Consider the following 15,934-nt stretch of genomic DNA (forward strand, 5'->3'; position numbering starts at 1 on the left):
ATTGTGTTCACTTCTTTTAAGATGTGATGCTTGAATACTTCTCAGGGTGGGGATTTTTTTTCAAAGTTGTAGAAATGGCGATGTTAAGACATTACTCAGTTTGTGAGAATGTGGAGTACTATAGCATATTGGGCACAGGTTTTAATTCATAAACAGTGTATGTAATGTTTCTCAATTCTCAGTTTAGAAAGTAGAGCGAATCAGAATTGGGACAACTGCCTTTCAAAGAGAGTATCAAGTGTACCTCTATCTGATTCTTCAAATTAAGTTTAAAGATTGGTTTTGAAAGGAGTATGTAAAATATAAGTCACAGGTAATGGAGCACACTTTTATGGAAAAATAAATTAAATACCTAGGAAGGTAAGACATTTTGACTACTAAATTCACATGAATTTTAGGTGAACTTGCTTGTTCCGTGCATGACGTATTTCTGTTTGTTTTTCAGATCTTACCAATATATTTGAGTCCTTCCTGCCCCAGTTGTTGGCCTATCCCAACCCCATAGATCCTCTCAATGGTGACGCTGCAGCTATGTACCTCCATCGACCAGAAGAATACAAGCAGAAAATTAAAGGTAAGGCAAATAGTTGAGCCTGGGGACAGAATAACTTAAGTCTGTTGTGTTTTGATCATTAAAACCCTTCTTAGTTATTCATAATTTTTCTCAGGCATAAAAAGAGACAGCTGTGGGCTGGAGCAGAGTTCACTGGCCTCAGTAGCTAGGTTCGAGGGTCAGAGACACCTTTAAAAAGCTGGAGGTTTCAGCAAGGAAGAAGGGAAAGAGAGAGGGAAAAAAAAGGGAAGTTGAGGAAGAGGGGTGTTTACTAACTGGGTGGTAGTAGACATAGCCCTGCCCAGAAATCCCTGTGACCACCTGTATGGAAGAACCTTTGCCTTCATTTGCTTCCTCTTGTCGGTAAAATTAGAAAATTGGCTTGAGAGTAAAGGATTAATTGAAAGGCATAATCTTACATTTGTTTACAAATGGAATTGTCCTGGCCCATCAGGACAGCAATTAACTTTGGGAGTTGGGGAATAATTACCAAATTCATCATTAGACTTTTAAAAAATTATATCATGTTATCTGTTGAGTAAAAAATACCCAACTGGCTAACTGGCTGCTTTTCTTGGTCTCATACTGATATGCTTGTATTTTGGGGAGTTTACATCTAGGCACATTTCTCTTCTACTGGCCCCAGTGCCCTGGAGCTGCGGATTTTTCTATTAAAACTTAAAATGTGCTATCAAAGTTTAGAAATGCACGGCACTACTACATTTAGAAATTTAGTAGCACTGGTTGGCTCATCCTGTAAGATTTAGAATCCTGTTTTCCCATTCTTAGTTTACATGCTCATGGGAACGAACTTCGTTAAGATGAAAACGTGGTTCTGAAAGGACAGCTAAAGCTACACACAAGGTTACCCCGTTCACCACATTGTCCTTTTATCTCTGTGTATGCTTGAGAACTTTTGTAGTGAAAAGTCTAGATACATAAAGCTCCACCAGAAAGGAAAGAAATTTAAAGTCCATGAAAATAGGCCTGCTCTTCTTAACAAATGGCTTAGCATGACTTGTTCATCTGCAACCGTTCAGAACGTCAGCTTCTACAAGGTGTATGGCCCCTCTGAGCACGTTTGCAAGAGATGGCAGTAGAAATAATTTATGAGAGCCCAGAATACATTGGTCTTCCCTTTTCTGTGATGGTTTGAGACGAATGGGAGCATCTGAGGCTACTGAACAGTAGTTTTCCTTTTCTTCATTTTTTCATTCTTCCCTGGTCTCCTAGGATATCATTTGGTACTTTTGTTGAGAATAAAGTAAAAATAAATTTACTGTAATTAATTTACTTAGGGCTCAGGTGCTTTGCAAATTAATATCTAATTTATGTAGCAAAATATCGATAAAGGCAAAGAAACATACATTTAAAGAAAAACGTAGTCATTTTCGACCAGATAAAATTCTGTTATGAGACTGTATTAAAATTTTGACATAGCAGTCACTTAACAGTGTCTGCAACCCACAGATATCTCAGTGCAGAGCATATTTCTATAGTTCTTATATTCATTATGCCTCACTGTTTAACACTATTCCTGTTTTAGTTCCTATCTGCTATAGTCCCAATTACAAATGGAACCCAAACTATGTTTTTATCTTAGAACAGCAAGCTCTAGCTTAGGCTCTAGATTTCTGAAACATTAGTGTTGGCTATCATTAGTGATCTGAGGCCTGTCAGACCTGAGCTCACCCCAACTTCCTACTGCACCTTTATATATATTCCCCCCACCATCTTTTCTTTGTTGCTTCCTATGGAAAATAAGAGATCCTGTCTAATTTCTCAGACCCAGGCCCCCACCAACCTGTGATCTTGGTCTCCCATTTATCCCCTTCTTCCTAGCATGTTGGTCTTCCTCCTCCATGTTACCGCCTCAGAGGTATCCCCATGTCAGAAGCCTTTATCTGCTCCTGTGGACTCCTTTAAGTCTTGCTGTTTATTTCCTTTAGTTTTCAAACTTCTCACTTCCTTGCCTTAAACTCCTGGGGTCTAGTTTTGCTTCTCCTCCCCTTCTGAATTTGTGACCCTCTCTCTCCCTAATCATTTAGACTTTTCTCAAGACCTGTTTTCCTGGACCTCTCTGCAAATATGGCCTTCCTGGCTCTCACAGGCTGCAGTCCTTTCCTCCTGCTTCCTTCTGATGGCACTTAGCAGCTGACTGTTTTTATCTTTGTCTGTGACTCCTGCTTATTAGTGACCTTGCTGTTCATTTTTCTATCTCCTGAAAGGCCTTGTCCCCGTAAGCACTTACGACACATTGGTCTCCTTGAATGTACTGAAGAAGGCTCATAGCATCAAATTACAGTGTCAGAGTGCAGCAGCTTCTTTCTACAAAGGAAGAAAAAGTAGCCAATCTGTTAGAGAGTAAAAATAAAATTTCTAAGACTTTAATAAACACTTTTCTCACTCAAAAAAGTAAATTAAGGTAAGTTTCTACCTAGCCAGGGGCTTTTGAAGTCTCATTATCTCAGCATAAAATTTTGTTATAATGAATTTGTAGGGCTCTAAGTCAGAAGTCTGCAAACTTCTGTAAATGCCCAGATTTGGCCACATACAGTCTCTGTCATGTACTCTTCTTTTTCTCTTCCTTTTTTTAACAACCCTTTGAAAATATAAAAAATATTCTTAGCTGGCCCTGCACTAAATTGTTCAGACTTGATCCTTTTACCTTCTCTTCTAGTCCCTGCAACTCCATAGGACGAAAAACAAAGCACGAGGACACGAGGATATGTTTTTCTGGATAGGATTCTGTCTCGTCTTTTCCTATTGTGTGAATAGGCTATTTACTTAAACTGTCTGCACCTGGACTTTTAGGAACACGCTTGTTTATTTGGCAGTTCTTAAATTTTTTTTTTCAGCTAACCTAGATTCAGCCTAGGCTATAGCAGCATAAATCTTTAGGTAAATAAATAATAGGTAGTAATGTCACTCAGGCTAGCTGTGTCCCCAGAGAGCAGCTTGTTCCTGAGCAGCTGAGAGACTTTTTACCAGCTTCTTCAAAAACCTGACAGGCAGGATCTGTTTAGACTAAAATCTCTTCCTAAAATAATAGACTTGGGCTGATGGTAATTATATAACTGTAGATCTAAATTGATGTGGGATTTCCTTGTAAATTACTGTGGACTCATAACTAGTCCTGTTCTATCTGGGGGGTGAATAGTTTAGTTAACCCAGAAAGTAAAAAGAAAGTATAGGGCTTGCATTTCCCCAGTCCATCAAGTTTGGAGGAGTGCAGTAGCATATCAGTAAGCAACAAGGGGTGAGTGAGAGGACGCCCTGGCTGGAGAACTGGGGGTTCTTCAACCCCAGACATCATCCTGGATGTCTGCCAGCTTTCCTGGGTCTTGCAGCCAAGGCCCAAGGTGGTCAGGCTGTCTTGTACACGTCCGTGAGGGAGGTGATGGCCCAGAGGAGAGCGGGGGTGGTGACGCAGTGTATTTATTCCCCTGCAGATCAAGTGTTAAGCTTTGCCTCTTCTTACTTAAGGGGGCAAAGAGCATCAACTCCAAAGGCATCTCCCTGTGCAATTTTCCCCTTAGCTTTAGTGACTAGAATAACTGTCATCGTCTGTTTACCCCCTGCCCACACCGCACGCGGAAAGCTTGGGGACTTGTCAGCTTTGGGGTTGTTGAAGCACAGGCCCACCTGCTCACTACCTTTGTGTTTTTTTTATCCCCCCAACCCTGTGCAGAGTACATCCAGAAATATGCAACGGAGGAGGCACTAAAAGAGCAGGAAGAGGGCACCGGTGACAGCTCGTCGGAGAGTTCTATGTCTGACTTTTCAGAAGATGAGGCCCAGGATATGGAGTTGTAGTAGAAAAAGCACCTGCTTTTCAGAAAGACTATTATTTCCTAACCATGAGAAGCAGACTATAATATTCATATTTAAACAAAGCAATTTTTTTTATTACTAAACAAGGTTTTTATGAATAATAGCATTGATATATATATATTATATATCACCCTTTAGATCTTGATTTCTTGGTCATTTCTCAACCTGAGGTGCATAGCATATTCCCACATTCCATTTTGGTAGCAATATGCGGTCTGGATGCATGCATTCATAAGTCCATTTGGCCAAGTCAGCCTGTGTGCTACTGAACTGTCAAAAGAAATAGCCGCTCTGATAGATAGACATGAGTAAAAATAACAGGAAAAAGTTGCTTCTTTTATTGATGGTTCCAAAGAAACATACCAAACCAACCAGCTCTTGGACGTGAAGATAGAATAGTGCTTTTTCAAAATGGAAAGGAAAAAACTGGGGAGGAAAAGGCCTGCTGTGGGAGCATTTAGAGCCAGCCACGTCAGAACTGGAGCTGCTCCTTCCTGTGTGCATCCTAGGTGGCCCCATTTCTGTGGAGTAACAATATAAAACAGGGAGCTAATTGGAGGATTGAAACTGAAAACAACTTTTTGACTTGGATTTTAAGTACATTTTTATATGTAGATTCCTGCCCTTCTCACTACCCGGCCCTGCAACCACAAGTGTTTTGCTTTGGAGAACCTTTTGGAAGTGTTTTCTGAACCTGATTCTTTTTCTTGGGGGTAGAACTTGTAATCCAGACCTTTTTTGAGAGGACAGGACAGAAGGAGAAAAGTGACTGGGAAGATGTTTCCTTTCATCCAACACGTGCAGAGTCACATCCTCACCCTTTGCTGGCCACTTTGAGACTGCCACCCTGGACTGAGAGCTTTACATTTGAAGGAGGTTGTGGGGTTTTTGTTTCGGTTGTTTGGGGGGTTTTTTGTTTGTGTTTTTGGTGTGTGTGTGAATTGTGCTTAGACAGGTTGCAAATTTAATCCTCACTTACCAAGAGATGGCCTCCTCCTTGGACAGCTGCTCAGTGGACCATTAGACTTGGGAAGAAGACCCTTCTGGTGGCTGTGACTCCTGGGCACTCTTTCACGTTTTGATTTTGTTTTCCCTTCTGCTGCTGCTCTTGGCAGCAGCCTGGTCATCATCTGCTTGTGGGAGTGGGAAATGGGTATTTCAGACCCAACACACATTCTAAATTTAAAATGAGTAATAATTGGAATAAATAAAGGTTCTTGTACCCAAAGTGACTCTACATGAGAAAAACAAACACAGCTTTTTTTTTCAGAGTGAGACTGAATAAGAGGAAAGGATTCAGAAATAGGATGTAGTAGAACAGGTTTTGAAGGAAGAAAATTTTCTCTCCTGTATATGTCAAAGGAAATAAGACAGTCTAAATGCCTGCTAATCAGATGTTTACTCAGCTAACCATATGTCCAGGTTGCTGGCAGAGTTTCTCCCAGATCCAAGTGTTGCCTGCTGAATTTGGAGAACTTCAGACAGTAGCTGTGTATTCTTTTTTGCCACAACCAGTAGGACAATAACAGAATTAGCCAATCCTAAAATCTTCTAAAGATGATTTTGAATGTCCCACTGGGATAATTTTTCTTTCTGTTGTGTGTTTTTTAGTTTAGAAGTGTTATATTCCACAAGATTTGAGTCAGTAAGGTTGGAAGATATCCTATCTTTTTTTATTCAAAAAGCACAATCAATCTTTTCTTTGAAAATCTATATAAAATACAACTTGCTTTTAGCATGATTATTTTCCTAAATAAAAAGCAAAGAATTTACTTATTTTATGTTAATTACGGGCATGAAGCAAAAGGTTTTCTTTTTAAAAAAAATTAAAAGTGAGTTATGTAGGGCTGTGGTTAGTTAACTGTACTGAGGTATCTATCTAGCATTTGTGGCTTGTTGGAAGGGTAGTATTAACTATTTAACATGTAATGGTGTACTTTAACTCTTATCTAGCACGTTGTCTTCTCATTACTTGGGGGAGGGAGGGTCTGTCTCTGCTGGCACTGTCTAACTTGCTTCCCTGCTGAATTAGCAGTTTGCTTGTGCTATAACCGTTATTTGTAGGTGCGACTTAGGGTAGGCTTAAAGTGCTGGGTGGTGATTTGAGTTCAAACAATAAAAAATTGTATTTTTTCAATATTGTATAAACAATAGTGTTCTAATTACCTTTCAAAAATAATGTCCATATAATAATTGCCTTTAATCTTGTCAAAAAAAAAAAAAAAAAAACTAGTAGAACCAAGTTTAGGAAAGGTATGTGAGCGGTGCCACAGCTCTGCTCCCCGACTAAATCCATGTTTCTCTAACCGAAAGACATCAGCTTGCCTGCGATCAAGAGCTCCAGCACTAGGAGTCTGGTGGTACAGAATTTCCAAATGAAGATTTGTTGGGGGAGGTTGCAGGGGTTAAGAAGCAGACCTGAGCATGGCTGCAGTGTGTGTGCACGTGTGTGTGTGTGTGTCCATTCCAAGTCTGTGATGAAGGCAGAATTAGGCTTCTATGTTAGCACTGGAAGCTAACAAATTGCTACCCAAATCACGCTGTACCCTCTCGTCCTGTGCAGGTCTGTCCTTTCTGGGCACTAACCTTGGTCCAATGCATGTTTTTGGCTCTGTGTGGAGCTCTTCCTCTCCACTGGGAAATTGACTTTTGATGAGTTGAACGGAATCCCTTCTCACAGTAACTTTTTATCCCTTCTCTGTGCCTAGGAGAGGTAGGAGTAGAAAGGAAGCTGGAAGAAGGCCTGGCTGTGACTGTGAGGACATTGGGCCCCCAATAATAGACGGTAGAGTGGGTCTGGAGCAGGGAATGGTATGACATCAAAAGCCTTTCTAGGCTGTCCCATCATAACACTCAGAAGAAGCGTCCAGAGCCCCTCAGAAAGGCTGAACATTATTGCTCTTAAAGGTGGTGGTGGTGGGTCAGAGCTGCTTCTGGCAGTTTCCTTTCCCTTCTTTTCTTTAGTACCCATCGTTGTTGACATCCTACCTTGTGGTTTATCAGCACAAGCCATTCTTCGCCCCTGTTCAAAGAACTAAGCTCAAGCTCTCACCGAACATCAACAAGCAGGAAGGCTGCACCACAGCAGCGTGGGATCGCTGCCCTCCAGCAGCCCCGCACCGGGGCCTCGTGGGTTGTTTCACAGCAGCCAACCTAGACACTGGCATTTTTGCTTTTCTGTCTTCATTCACATCGCTCTCCTTGAGGTTACTGTGCAGTTTCAACCAGCATTTTATACTAGTGGGATAACTGTCAAAAGTTGCCATCTCTCTCTCCAATACCTAACATTTTTCTTCCACTTCAAAAGCTGTTCTAATTGCCAACTGGCTGATCTAAGCTCCAGAAGAGTGTCTCCCCTCGAAGGAATTTTTTCCCTCAAAAGACTCCCTGAAGCCCTAACTGGCCTTGGCCTGGCACTTGCTTTTTATTAGGCCTCCTATTGGGATGACTGAGAATCATGAAATATAGATCCTCTGCTGGCCTCCATGGTGAAGTTGTTAGACAACCAAGTTTCCAGGAACTAGTGTTTGATTTTAAATGGCAGGTGACCCTTCTATGTTCTAGGGAATCAATTAGGAAATTTGAAAGCCACTAACAAAAGTTAGTAAGAATTTTATTCATCTCATCAACTTCCTAACTGGGTTCATGGCCTTGTTGACTGAAAACAAGTCATTTCTGATTGGGTGCAAAGACCTGCATTTCTTTGTACTTCTTAATCCATGTTCATATTTTCTCTGGCCAGTGAAGATCTTGGCGATTCCATTAGGGCCTGGATGGAGTGGAGGCCCCTTGGGGAAGGGGGAGTTAGCCCTCAGGTGTGCAGGCTCTCCACTCACCTGAGGAAGGGCCAGGACTCAATTCAGCAAATAGTTGTCTTGGCTGTGGGCTTGGGAAGAAATGGCCATTATTTACTGATTGTATTTGGTACATATTGTGTGATACTTGAAGAGATAAAAGGGACTTACCAGCCCTTAATTGAAATCTAAGCTTTTTATCACTTATTTTTTCCTTGCCCACCCTCCTCCCTTCCACCTTTTTCCTTGCATTGTGATGATATAGTGGGCACTTCTGTCAACAGGACAAATGCCTCCTCTGACTATAACCTCTTAATAGTTGTGTATAATGAAAACTGTAAACTTTTTTAAATAAAATGTGTATATACCTTGGCAAATGGCTGGACCTTGATCAATAAGATAATAGCCCCCGTGATTACTAAGCCTGATTTTAAAAACATCCTCCCTGTTCATCCAGCTCCTCTGAGCAATGGACTTTGGCTTTTTCTTTTTTAACTGAGAACTCTTAGAAGGCAGGTGACTGGGTTAGTTTGGGAAGGGAGTGTCATGTGTAAGCAGTACTAACTGAGAGGCTTTGTCTATAGTCCTACCCCTGTACCTGGAGTGACAGGTGACTACTGGCTGTAAACAGCTGGCTCTGAGGCTTCACCAGAACCTTGAAAAGCCATCTGTTCTGTGATGTCCTGTAGCCTGAAGGACCCCACCTCCCCCCAGGTGGATCAGTATGACTCTTGTGTTGCTGTTCAGCCCAAACCTCTAGGCCATGACAAGTAATGCTGAGGAAAGGGTACCCACCTGGCCTGGAGTTCACAGACAGTACAGCTTCCTGCCAGGCTGATCTGCCTCAACAGGGAAGAGGGAAGCCATGAGTGTTACATCTGAAGCCGATCACTGGATTTCAATTCCTCTCTAAAGTGTATGCCCACAACAGCCACCAGATGGCGATGTTGCCTCTTTAGCCTACAGGAGAAACTACTTGTGCTTTGCTTAAGACAAAGGTTAGACAGTTTTCCTTTGGTCGTGTGCTCACTCCCCCAACCCTCTTCCACTGTTTCCTTCTCCGTACTCGTTTCCCCCACACTCCATTTTTTCCCTCGCTGCATCCTGATATATTCTACAGTAGGTGCAGCTCTGTAGCTACCAGAGAGGAGGAGGGTAAGGCCGTTCTGGTGCCAACAAACAACCCCAGCTCCACCTGGCTGCCTCCAGTGCTCATACACAAAAGTCAACAGGCTTTACTGTTGGTCTTCATGGACTCCTCAACCAGCGGCAGAACGGACCAAAGGACTGAACCAGCGCTGTGAGTCCTGGTCCCATCTCTTCTGTTCAGCTGCGTGTGGCCTTGGGCTCCGGGCCTCAGGTTCATCTGTGACATGAGATCCCTAAACCAGTAAGTTCTAACTCTGACACTCTATGACTCAGAGCTCTGTCCAGGCTCTGAAACAACACCGTATCATAAGCTTTAGTATCCGGAGAGAAGATAGTATGTCAACCCCCAAAACACCAAGGTTTTAAGACCAGAGGCTAGAGTTTTGGAACCCAAGGAGCTTTGGGGGTTTAGAGCACCCATTTTTCCAGTTGAAAGGAGAATTAAGAGATCTGTGGGTCACGTGAACAGTCATTCTGTTGATCTCACACAAGGCAACTGCTTTAAAAACTCATTGGGAAGTCCAGGTGAATTCAGTGGGCCTGAGTCCACCAAATACCAGTAATTTCACCCAGCATCACTCTTACTGCAGCCTCAGTCCAGCTGCTTCCCGAGGGGCGGGTGGCTCTTCGCTGCCTGCCTGAGGCTCTGCCCCTTTCCTTGGAAGGGGACCCAGGGTTTCCAAAGTATGTTGTCCTGGAACAGAAATCCGTAAGCTCAGAACCTCAGAAGTTTTACTCACTTTAAACTCTTGCTATCTCTGAAGGCTGCTCTCTACCTCAGGAAGTAATTTGTGTGAGACTGGATCTTGGTGTTTCCCGCTCCCCAACTAGAACCAGAGCAAAGATGATTTGTCTGACTCACATGCTTGGACCTGCAGAGAACCTGGATTCACCTGAGAGACTGAGCAGCCTCGCTTCTGAGGACCCCACAGGCTTCTCAGGGACTCAGATGCCCTGATGAGGCTGGGACAGTCTACCTTGGGCCAGCCCTGCAATCCAGTGCCTCACATTGTAGGGTTTGTGCACCCAGAACTTCTTAGAACTGAAGAGTTAACCCTTACTTGGGATTTAATATTAGAAGGTAAAAGACACAGCATTTCCTCTCTCACTTTGTGTGCGTGTAGACGTGTGCATGTCTATAATGAAGGATGCTTAATTTTGAAACAAGACCAGGGCACTTCTGTGCACCTGGGTTCCTCAGAGCTCTTTGGGGCTCAAACTTTGTTCTTGGTGTCAAGTGATTGGGGTGGCAGGAACAGACTTGGGCTCCCCAAGAGAAAAACTTGGCCCTTCTGGCTGTCCCATCACTGATGATTAACCTGGAGAGGGGCTGCTGGACATTGGTGGGGTTTGGCCATCAGATCTCTTTGCTCCCCTTCCCTTGGCTCCTACCCACTGTCAGCTGGCGCAGGGCAAGTAGCTCCCTTTGAGAAGCTTCAACCTAAATTCTGTTCTCTCCAGCTCTGTAAACAGTGGATCAGGTGCCTGCTACAGTCCACTGATGTGCATGTCAAAGTGTGGAACAAAGCTTTTAAAAGATGCGCTTCAGATTTCAAAAGAATTCTATGTGCTGGTAATAAATCAGCATTCCAGAAACCAGTGTAAATCCTCCATGGTGCTCTCCTCAGGAGAGAACCACTATTAGCAACGGCTGGAGAGGGCTTCCCTTGTGATCCTCACACTGGCCCTGGGAGCCCCTCTGGAAGCAGACCAGGACTTGGCCCCACTTCATATTAACTGCTTGTGAGGTGCCTAGAGACCTGGGCACAGAGTGCCACAACCAGTGCTGGACCCACATCTTCAGACCATAGATGAGTGTTCTCGCCACAAGCTCCTGCTGTGCCAAGTTGCGTGCTCTACTGGGGTTGTGGGCACCTGTGTCTCTGAGCCTCCTCCTGCCACCTGGGCTCCTATGAGATGCCTCCTGGTTGACCCGTGAACCTGGCTCACCCTGCTCGGAGGCCCCATGGGCTTGGTCCCTGAGGGTCAGAGCCTGTCCACACACACACCCCTATTTACACTGATCTCAGTGTCCCCAAGCTCAGGGGCCTGCAGTGGAGTCACGAAACTTAGACTGAGCCCAACCCACTCCTTAGAGCAGAAATACAGAAGTAGGATGCCATCTAGATAAATAATTTAAAACTTTCTAGTAGCCACATTTTTAAAAAAGTAAAATTAACGTTTTAACTCTATATCCAAAATATTATTTCAGTGTGTAATTACCATTATTAAATAAATAAGATATTTTGTATTCTTATTTCTGTACTAACTCTTTGAAATCCAGTATGTATTTTACACAGCACATATCAATTTGGACACTTAAAATATTTTCAACATTGAAAGTACCACGTAGTCCTACCAAAACAAAGTTATGTTACAGAAAAATTTCCATTGCTTGTTTTTAAATTGAAATTAATTACAATTAAATATGAAAAAGTCGGTTCCTCAGTCACCACCCTTCAAGGGCTCAAGTGCCACATGTGGCTCGTGGCCACCTACTGGAAGGCGCAGCCCTGGAAGCCTCTAAGTAGCGCACGAATTTTTAGGAGAAGAAATTAAATCACAGCAGCGACTTTTATCGGGGATTTGGAGTAGAAGCAGAACCTTACACTCTGCAGAGAATGTTCTGGAGTCCCGCAGTTCCCGCGTCGAGTCAGGGAAGCGCACCCAGTTCCGTCCCCGCGTGCGGCCCCCGCCGGCTGTGGGCGAATCCTGGCGGCGGCCGCTAAGGCCCCCAGGCCCCGGGGGCGTGGCTTCCAGAGCGCGGGGGCTCCCCTGGCCGTGCGCCCCGCCGTCCGCTGCTGGCTGGACCCCGCGACCTCGCGCTACAGTCACTCCGGGGGCTCGCAGGTGTCACCTGCGGGGACGTAAGTGGCTCCTCCGCGGGTCGGGGGACTTTTCCTCGAGAGGGTTGGGGCGGAGGGGCGCGGCCTACCTCCAGCCATCTTGGCCCGTCCCGCCTCAGGCACCAGGGGGCGCACGGGCTTCGCGCGGCGGCTCCAGGTCCCGGGCAGACGGGCTCTTCAGCACTTGCGCCGGCCCAGCCCGCAGGAGTGGGACCGGGAGGCCCCGGGGCATCTTGCCTGCCGGAGACCCCTGGCCCCGCCCGAGGTGCCCGGCAGTCGCCAGAAAGGAAACCGCCGAGGCCGCCCAAACGCCGACCGTGGGATCCCGGCCCCTCCCAGCGTGACCCGTTAGTGCCGCAGAGGCCGTCCCCCTCCCACCGCGTCCCCGCCCCAGGCCTGGACCCTCCTTGACCATCTTAGTAGGAACCAGAGCCTTCCAGCCTGTTTCCTCAGCCAGGCTCCTGGTGGCCAGCGACAGATGTGAGTGCTTAAGCAAGCAGTGGCATCTGGAAGGTCAAGGCGAGGCCCCATAATTCTGGGGAGGCTGTACGACCAGACTTGGAAAGTGAGCAGAGGGACTCTGGAGGCCCGGCCTCAGGAGCACCCGGCCAGAACAAGACCACTCCAGCAGACTGCCCCGTGCCCGGCTTGAATCTAACCATCCCTCCTCTCTGCATCACGTGCTGAAGAAGGAAAAGCCCCCGCAGGAGCCAGAACCCTGTCCTACTGGGTGCAGAACCAGGGGAAGAGCTCTCAGAGTGGAAAGGGAGGTAAGCCCAGACACCAAGGGCCACGTGCTTACTGCCACTGTGCCCGCCACTCTGCAAACCCTTTCACCCCACCTTATCTCGCCTCCCCAACTGACCCTTTGGACAGAGAGGATAAAGGTCTTGAAAGAACCACAAACCATAAGGAGGGGGGCTTCCTGGAGGGAGTGGGGCTTGATCCAGGCCCTGCTAGATGGGAAGGGTTTGGATAAGGAGGAAAAGGGCAAGGCAGCCCAGGGGTAAGGGAGTGGCCAGGGGTATGCAGGGAGGTGGGAATAGAAATGAGGGGAAGATGAAGGAGGTGGGTCTCAGGGTTCTGGCTGGGCTGGAGGTCAAGGTGGGAAAGGAAGTTGAATGGTGGCTTGGGGCTAAGTTAGGCATCAGAGGCACAAAACAAAAATATAAGAGGAGAGAGATGGGGAAGTGGACAGGGACCTGAAGTGTTCTCCAGAAGCAAGAGGGCTAGGTAAGGAGGGATGATGGCACAGGCTGCAAGGACAGGAGGGCCAGGAGCCATGGGGGGATGGAGCACAAGTGCAGGAGAAAGGAGCAGGAAGGATAAGAGAGGGCCAGGGAGTGCTGCTTCCGAGATGGAGCAGAAGACCACAGCCTCCACCTCCAGTGCCCTCTGTCTTGCTGCTTTTTTCCACCTTGAGTCTCTTGCTCTAGGAGAAGTCAGCTGCCCTTTGGAGAGACCCGCATGGCTGGGAATTGGCGCCCGAAACCTGCGGCTCCTCCAGACCCAGTCAAGCTAGAAGGACTGCAGCCTAGGACTCGTGAATCCTAGATTCCTGACCCTCAGAAACTGAAACAGAGGAGCAATGTCCATACTTTTAAGCTTCTAAGTTTTGGGTGTAATTAGTTACACAGCCATAGATATCTAGTAGGCTGTGACCTTGAGGAATCACTGTATTAGCCCTGGACTGCTTATCTCAAGACTTATTTTAAATGAGAGAGAAAAATAATTTCTATCATGTTTAAGCCATGAAAAGTTGAAAATTTTTGTTCTGTTTTGTTTTCTATTTCTTACAACTGACCTTAATATTAAATTACTGGATAAAAAAGACTAGAAATAACAGTGGCGTGGGAAATTAGGTTCCTATTCTCTGTCTGTCATCTAGCTTTGGCTTCCACTTTCCACATGTCACCTCATAGTCCAAGATAGCTGCTGGAGCTCCAGAAATCATATCCCAAGTTCCAGGCAGTAGGAAGAAGGAAGGACGGAAGAATAAAAGGTCTTTCTTTCCCACCTGACAACTCTTTTTAAGGAGTCTTCTTGGACGCCTCTTCCACACTTCCACTTCCGAGGCCAAACTGGGAAACAGGGAAGTGGGGACATGTACTTCTTCAGCTGGGCATATTGCCCCCTTGAATAAAATTAGGGTTCTACTAATGCAATATGTGGATCTTATGTTTGGGGAGTCTGTTGGAGCAAGTCAGCTCTTTAAAAAATTATGAGACAGTTAGGGAAATTTGAACGGTGAATGGATATGTGATGATATTAAGAAATTATTGTTTTTATAGGTGAGAAAAATATTGTGTTTTATATTGTACTGTATATATATATATGTGGTCAAAGACTACCTTTTAGAAATACATACTGAATTTATGGATGAAATAATATGATACTTGGCTGTGTTTCAAAATAACTCAATGGTGGGAGGGGGTATAATAGATGAAGCAGGATTAGCTCTGTGTTAATTGCTGAAACTGAGTGATGATGGGTACATAGGAGTTCGTTATACCACCATTCTCTCTACCATTCTCTATAGGTTATACATTTTTCATGATAGAAATTTTTTTAAAGTTCTGCTATTAAATAAGAGTATTGAGATTTGTATTTTAAAAATTGGAGTTCTAAAACATTGGAGTAAGGAATAGGGGAGGTTAGCTCTGGGGACACACAGAGCAGTCTCTGCCAGTCCTAGCAGCCTTGCTCAATTCCTCATTGGCAGAGAAGGCCTGAATGGCCTATGATCTGATGTCCCTGTGGGTCATGATACCAGCTAGACACCTTGATTGCCGAGTACTTACTGGATCCTGCTGTGTTCCCAGATTTGCATTATGGGTCAGGGAGGAAGAGGGTATAACTAAAGGTCTATGATACTCAGGCCCTGATCCCAAGCAACTTATAATTTATTTCAACATACAGTGCCAGCGCAAGACACCTATGCTCCACGTAGTCACTCCAAGATAGGAGAAAAATAGGTGGGAAATTGTTCCACGTGTGTTCCTTCAGCAAGAAGGGTGAGGACAAGGTGTGCAGGAGGGCTGCATGGAAATGGAGGTGGGGATGAACTGGTCCTTGATTTGACCTGATCAGGAGAGAAAGCCCATCTGGTGAGAGGAGCATGAGATCAGGAGACCTTACTCAACCTCGCCACCAACTGCATGTCTGAGGGGGCTGAGGGCAGCTACGGGCTGTGCCTGTTTCTGACCCTGGCAAAGGAGTTAGTTCTTAAGGATTAAAAGTCAAGCCACAAAATCTCCCCGTTAATTATGATAATAGTAACAATAACAATAACAGCGAATGTTTTAAGATTCCAGGCATCAAGCTCAGGGTTTAATTTACATCAAGGCTGTGAGGCTGGTGTGAAGACACCACAGTGGACACCTGTTACTCTTGCCTGCCCAGCATCTGTTCCTTCTTCTTCTGGTGTCAGTGCCACTATGCTGTTTCGGGGAATTACCCCTCCTCACTCACTCTCGTTTTTGGAGGCTGACACCCCCTTCCACTCCCTCCAGTGGTGGCCCCCTTTGACCCTGCCAGCCAGTCAGATGCCCTACTCTGAGTTCAGAGAAGAGCCCGTGGCTGGGACTTCTGCTGACACCACTAGGGAGGAGGTCGTTTTCCCTCTGGGGTTGCTAAGCTGGCAGGAGGTGAGCCTGGGGCAGGGCTGGGAGAACCTCCTCCCTGAACTTTCCCTCTAGATGAGAATGTCAAAGCCCTTTTTTATTAAAGCCTGTTACTCTGGCTCTCTGTCATTTGCG

At 45.4% G+C, this 15,934-nt stretch overlaps 1 protein-coding gene across 3 annotated transcripts in view; it reads left to right on the top strand.

Annotated features, from left to right (window-relative positions):
* The window catches only part of UBE2H (ubiquitin conjugating enzyme E2 H), a 92,317-nt gene extending 83,759 nt beyond the window's left edge, over positions 1-8,558 (top strand). For all 3 annotated transcript variants that reach the window (XM_074367069.1, XM_010947543.2, XM_074367068.1), the window contains 2 exons: positions 446-574; positions 4,245-8,558. In XM_074367069.1, coding sequence (XP_074223170.1) covers positions 446-574; positions 4,245-4,369 — 254 coding nt within the window. In that variant the 3' untranslated portion in view covers positions 4,370-8,558. The remainder of the gene's footprint in view (positions 1-445; positions 575-4,244) is intronic.
* Positions 8,559-15,934: the final 7,376 nt, after the last annotated feature.

Source organism: Camelus bactrianus, chromosome 7 (assembly GCF_048773025.1).
Source record: "Camelus bactrianus isolate YW-2024 breed Bactrian camel chromosome 7, ASM4877302v1, whole genome shotgun sequence".
Taxonomy (NCBI): Eukaryota; Metazoa; Chordata; class Mammalia; order Artiodactyla; family Camelidae; genus Camelus; species Camelus bactrianus.